The sequence below is a fragment of the Alosa pseudoharengus genome, unplaced genomic scaffold (genome assembly GCF_046254945.1).
Source record: "Alosa pseudoharengus isolate Yale_2024_CS ecotype anadromous, Long Island Sound unplaced genomic scaffold, YU_APseudo_1.1 YU_APseudo_1.1_scf_20, whole genome shotgun sequence".
In the NCBI taxonomy this organism is placed as follows: domain Eukaryota; kingdom Metazoa; phylum Chordata; class Actinopteri; order Clupeiformes; family Clupeidae; genus Alosa; species Alosa pseudoharengus.
This window is the reverse complement of record NW_027468664.1, coordinates 32,895,750-32,902,312: the sequence shown is the minus strand read 5'-3', so window position 1 is coordinate 32,902,312 and position 6,563 is coordinate 32,895,750. Positions and strand designations below refer to the sequence as shown.

At 43.7% G+C, this 6,563-nt stretch overlaps 1 protein-coding gene across 1 annotated transcript in view; it reads right to left on the bottom strand.

Annotated features, from left to right (window-relative positions):
- Positions 1-938: 938 nt before the first annotated feature.
- LOC143136510 (uncharacterized) overlaps positions 939-6,563 on the bottom strand; it is a 13,753-nt gene continuing 8,128 nt past the window's right edge. Inside the window, exons 7-10 of the mRNA XM_076297230.1 lie at positions 5,330-5,571; positions 4,287-4,473; positions 3,389-3,605; positions 939-1,131 (exon numbers count right to left, since the gene is read on the bottom strand). Coding sequence (XP_076153345.1) covers positions 939-1,131; positions 3,389-3,605; positions 4,287-4,473; positions 5,330-5,571 — 839 coding nt within the window. The remainder of the gene's footprint in view (positions 1,132-3,388; positions 3,606-4,286; positions 4,474-5,329; positions 5,572-6,563) is intronic.

Here is a 6,563-nt window from a genome sequence, read left to right as displayed (position 1 = left end):
CTGAGCTACTTGAGCTTGGTTGGCTATACTTTTTCCTCAATATAATGTCAGCGGTGTGAACGTATTTCACCACTCTAACAAAATCTGTGGATATGCGTTCATTTGGGAATCTGTGCATCTCAAAATCCTCTCGTGAATGATCCGCCATTTAACCTTACCAGAGCGGAGCTCAGCCCTATCTAGAGTCGTCTTGTGCTGATGTGTTAACACTTTACCGCGCTGGTCGGGGAAACAAATAAACAAACTCGTTAGTGGGATAAGTACATAAGTAGGCCTAGTTCTAAGTTGTGTTTTAGTATTATATTTGCATTACTTTAGCTTGGGTTTTGTATTATTACCTAGAAATACGGTATGCTAACCATTCCTGCTTCAGTTCCAGACAGGTCATCATAATAAGTTATTAAAACCTTCGGGGCTAACCCCTTTCATTTCTGCTGCAGCAGGTTGTGCGCAACAGAGTAGACGGACATAAGATACAGTCTGAGGAGTTGCAGCTTTATTCAGTTACCCGCAGTTGAAACTAAACCTAAGTTTCCCTCACATACTCTGATTTGGTCGCTATACTGTAGCTTATTCCCAGCTGAGCCGTTTATGAGTGTTTATTCATCATAATAAGAGTATGTCGATTCATACTCTCTAGCCACTCACTCGCAATTCACTGACGTCAGGTTCACTTAAAGGAGCCACACATACTGTAGGGCTAGGCTACTGTTATGTTGACTGCTGTACTATTGAGGATTATTATGAGTTCTGTCCATCATTTGGTGGTAGGTAAAATTACTGCAATAATTTTATGCTTATTAAATGCTTTCCCCAAATCACTTTTCACAATTTTTTTTCAAGAGTAATATTATCGGTTATCGTATCGGTATCGGCCACAACAAACCAATAAATATCGGTTATCGTTATCGGCCCTAAAATTCCATATCGGTGCATCTCTACCACTTACTGCAGATGCCGTTGGTCAGGTGGTGCCATGCCACACAGACGCCCACTTTCAGACACTCCTCTGCAGCCTGCGCCACCATGGAACAGGCCAGCTCCGGAACATCCGTTACACACACATCAAACCTGCAGTTCCTCTCCAGGGACTCAAGGTCCACTCCCTGCTCTCTGCACGTGTCGAACACACTGAGGGGAGAGACAGGCATGATGTTGACAGTTAAACACATCTTTACAGACAGACAGACACAGACACACAAACGTACAGATACATAAAGACACATACAGCAGGGTTTCCCGCAGCACTTTGCAGCTAAGGTGGCCGCCTGAGCAACACACACCTGCCGCCTTAACTAGCCTACGTCGTCAAAAAAAATGTATACTGTATGAGCGATACTCTGTAGGCCTACTGTTTTCTCCCTTTCATTCCAAACAGTCTCAGTCTCCCTTCTCTGCAGAATGCATTAAAAAAATAAATAATAATAAACGTGCCATGAATTGGAAGTTTTACAATCTTTAAATGCCGTGAATCCTCAAATTATGGCTGGGTTCTTTTATTTACTTAGGCTGCGCAAAGCACAGGCCTTTATTTGGGACAGGCTTGTAATCGAGGCAGGCCTTTATTTCTTACATGCATTTTATTGTGAGACATGCGTTTCGTTTGGAGCGGCAAACCGGTAGGCTATCAAGAGCATACAATTTTCGTTTTGGTTTGGGATTTAATTTACTTTTTTTTGGACTGTTTGATTATATTGCAAAATGTTGGGACTGATAGGCACTGAACTCTGGGGGGTATTTGATTAAACTAGTTTCATGTTGTTGAAAGACATTCGGGATTTCCATCCGCTGTTTATTGCGAGACAGGCAGTTGCTTTCATTCATTCATTCATTTTTTTAATTATGCATGATTTACTTTTTTATTAAATTCGTAGGCTGGGGCCCCAGCCGTGGCGCAACTGGCTGGGGCACCTGCACCGTACGCCGGCGACCCGGGCTCGATTCCCGCCCCGTGGTCCTTTCCGGATCCCACCCCGACTCTCTCTCCCACTTACTTCCTGTCACTCTCCACTATCCTGTCGCATTAAAGGCATAAAAGTCCCAAAAAATATACTTATAAAAAAAAAAAAATTCGTAGGCCTCGCGGCAACAATTGTGTTTAAATGTATTAGGCTAGGCTACTGCTTCAGCCTCTGGCAAGCTCAGAAGGGGTCGGCAAGCGACTGGTAGCTTGAGAGCGACGTGTTGGAGACCCATAGGACAACGACTTTTCATTGGCAACAATATTAAACCAACCAACAATATAAAATATTAAGAAGAGCTCTTTAATTTCATTGAGTTAAATCGAAAAAATATGTCTTTTAGTGCTCGTGGACTGATAGCCCTACTAGACAATTATTACCCTGGCTTGTATTTGGGGCCAGCCTTTATTTCCGAATCGACCACGCCCCCGGCTATTATCCAAGGCCCGGCTATAGGCTAAGTACAATCCAGGCCATAATTTGAGGAAGGATATGCCTCCGAATTGTGTGATGCGTCTGAACAGCGGCATCTGGTGGTTGAATGTCATCGTACTATCTATCATCGTTCAGCAAACATTCTAATTCAAAATTGTAAATATTACACAAAAGTATAAAATAATCTAAACTTCACTCACTCTCCAGAAGGACGTACTTGGTATCAAATGATAGCTCTGTGTCTCCTCTTTCATCTGACATGCGTGGCATATCTATCCGATCACGGGTCCGCGAGTAAATTAAACGAGAGTAATGGGTGTGCAGCGTTGGTTTGTGTACATGACGTTATTATTTTGCAGTCACTTCGTCTGTTTTCATAAGCCAGAATGATCGATATACATGGTACCAATGGATAGCCCTGTGTCTCCTCTTTCATCTGATATGCTTGCCATATCTATGCGATCACGGGTTCGCGGGTAATTCAAACGAGAGAAATGGGTGCGCAGGTGAACGCAGAGAAGTATAGACTGTAAATATGATGCAATTTGATTTAATTTCATAATTTTTTTTTTTTTATACTTGATCGTACAGACAAGTGTGTAGTGTCTTTGGAAAGCCCCACTTCTGCTCTGTCATGCAATCCAGGTTTCATCTCGCTGCGATGAACAGTTCCGGAGCAATGTAACAGAGAAGAAAGGGTGTGTTTTTTGACGCACTGTCAATCGGGTTCTAACACCACAGTTTGACTACCTCAAAGACAAGACACACAATGTCTCAGGCAGGTTTCGAGCCCGGGTCAAATTCCCTTTGGGAAAAAAAAGCTTTCATAAATTCTGTCTGTGTGAGGGGTTCAGCTGCCTTGATTGGACCCCTAAATACACAATTGCACAAATACACCTCTGACTCCTCTAGGCTAAAGAGGATAGGCACTATCCAACATATCCAACTTGTTATAGTAGAAATGTAACACACACACGTTGACTGCGTCATACCTATCACCAATAATCTCGCAGACAAGAGAGCCTTTGAAGATTGGTGGGCAAGGTGATGGTGTTGGAGTGGGGACACAGGACTTATTTCGTGGTGCTTCGTCGCAGAATCCATTCTTGATGGGGTTGGGGTAGATCCAGTCGAATGCAGTCTGTGGACAGCAGTTGTTATCCTCTCTCACACCACCAGGGCGCACACAAGAGCTGCCTCCACACTCACCTACATTAGACACATTATAAATGGACATGAACTTATATGCAAACACACACACTCATAGATGAGCTTTAGAGACACACATACACACACAAACACATACATAAATGTTAAACCTACCTTTATTTACAATAATTACAACATGTATCTCTGCACCTCCTCTATCTGTATAAGTAAGTATAAGTATATATACTATTTTGATCCCGTGAGGGAAATTTGGTCTCTGCATTTATCCCAATCCGTGAATTAGTAAAACACTCTCAAGCACACAGTGAACACACAGTGAGGTGAAGCACACACTAATCCCTGAGCTGCCTGCAACAACAGCGGTGCTCGGGGAGCAGTGAGGGGTTAGGTGCCTTGCTCAAGGGCACTTCAGCCGTGTGCACTACTGGTCGGGGTTCGAACCGGCAACCAAGTCCGAAGCGTTAACCCGTAGGCCACGGCTGCCCCACTAACTATCTGTGCACCAATTAAAGTTATTGCATACAGTATATATATTTTACTTGAGTTTGTTATAAACATTAGATAGATTGGTTACAGATGTATCCCATTGTTATAAACTGTGTGAATGCTGCCCCCTCCTTAAACATCTGCCCCAGTCTCACTGTATCTGTCCTGGCCCCCAAACATCTGCCCCAACCCCCATGTATCTGCCCCAATCAGCTGGACCCTGTGGACACTCACCACACTGTCCCTCCACATTGTTGTGGAAGTGCTCCATCGCCAGGGCAATGGTCACCCTGGCAGAGGGCGCCATGGAAACGTGGGAGCGGATCTTTTCCATGTAGACAGAGACCTTGTTCCCACTGGTCTCAAAGCGGAGTCCGTCTTCCCAATGGGGGGGGCTCACAAGCTTCTTGTTCAGGATGACCTGGGGAGGGGGCATTGAGGCTGTATCAACCCTTCAGCAGGGGAGCTTTGAACATTCTAACAAAAGATTCTGTTCCACAACAATTTAGATGCACCCACCGTTAGCCTAGCTTCGGCTAACACATTTCAATGTAAAATGAGACACAGCGATTTTCTATACATGCTTGGTACTACATTCTCATTAAGGTGAAGCACTGCTACTTGGGATTAGCCTAGGAAAAACCCAGACGTACTTTCGGCAGATTCCGGACAAACTTGGGATAGTAAAACCGGAGCTTTTCAGGTGCTGTGAGCCAATCATTCAGCCCAAGCAGCAGTGCTTCACCTGAATGAGAACACGTATGTATGTATGTATTTGGTTAGAAAATCACTGTGTCTCATGTTATATTGGTATTTGTAGCCTATATGTTGTAGCTATACAAGTCACAACATGTAAATGGCAAAATGTTGGAGTTCTTTTGTTACTTTTGGGCGTTTAAGGCTAGTTGTTGAGCTGCTACCACAATGAGCTATGCTAAGCTAAGTTAACAGTGGGTGCATCAGAGTTTAGGCTAGTTGTTGAGCTGCTACCTCATTGAGCTATGCTAAGCTAAGTTAACGGTGGGTGCATCAGAGTTTAGGCTAGTTGAGCTGCTACCTCAATGAGCTATGCTAAGCTAAGTTAACGGTGGGTGCATCAGAGTTATTGCATGTACAGAGATGAGAAGGGTACGTATCATCTTATCTAACTCTGGGGGAGATGGTGAATAAGCTAATTTCCCAAAAAGCTGGCATGTTTCTCTGCATTTCTCTCCGCAATCTCTGTGTTATGCAAGTAAGAGAATCTAAGCATGACTATATGACCTATGAGCACATACAATTGGTTTGCTTGAAATTGTCTTCTGGGCGAGGGAGATGGTGTGGTTTCGGAATTTCATAACGATCCCTTTAGCACAGGTCACAGTTGATGGTCGGAAGCAAAAGAAGTTGTCCACCACAATGCTGAGCTGTTGCCGTGGCAACAGCTCCTGTACCAATGTGTAGGTACAGTTACCCTGGAAGTCGTAGTAGGTGTTCTGGAAGGTCGTATAGTGGGGGTCTCCAGAGACAGTGCACACGCCTGTGGAGGATAGACAGCAGACATGTAAAGTACTCCGCATATAGACACCAACATGAGTGCGCTGTTGATTGAGCGCCGATGACAAAATAGAAGTTAATCGGAACCGACGCGGTGGCGGCAGCAAAGTGCAGTGTTGTGTGCAGGGTTGCATGATTTTAAAGATGCCCCTGTAGCACTGTAGCTGCCTGGTTACTCCAGCTGTTCCCTGCAGCAACTCCAGCTAAGTAGCACCAATATTCTTTCATACCGACAGTACTTGGTGACTTCAAGAAACAGGGATCTGTGTGAAAAATGGTCAGAGTTTTCCTTTAAGCACTTATGTAAAGATCCTGTACATTCAGTTATGTAAAGATCCTGTACATTCAGCAGTTATGTAAAGATCCTGTACATTTAGCAGTTATGTAAAGATCCTGTACATTCAGCAGTTATGTAAAGATCCTGTTCATTTAGCAGTTATGTAAAGATCCTGTACATTCAGCAGTTAAAGGCTACTGATGTCAGACTGAATGTGCACAGTCCAGTGCACATTGAGATTAAAGCAACACCAAAGAGTTTTTTGTACCTTAAAATAATGTTTCCAAAAATCATTTCAGTGGTTCATCAACTCGTAACAGGGTGAACGGCACTTTCTGCATTTGCTTCGCGGCCCTCTATCGGCTATAACCGCACTATGTAAGTTTGCCGGATCGGGTAGCGGATCTGTAGTTCGATGGAATGAGACATGAGAAACTACAAATTTGACTTGCATCTGATGTCGCAATACATCGTACTTTCATAAAATCATGCAACATATTCTACCTTGTCTGTGGACATTGATATTTGCAAAGCTGGTGCTGGATAAACAAATAGTGCGTGCGACAGAGGAAAAGTTCTTTGGTGTTGCTTTAAGGTCAAAGGGACTTGAGATCATAATTTACAACGGAAATGCTGTAATGACATCACTGTTAGCAAACCTTTCCATTGCTCCATTGGCACAATAAGAGTGTAAACCT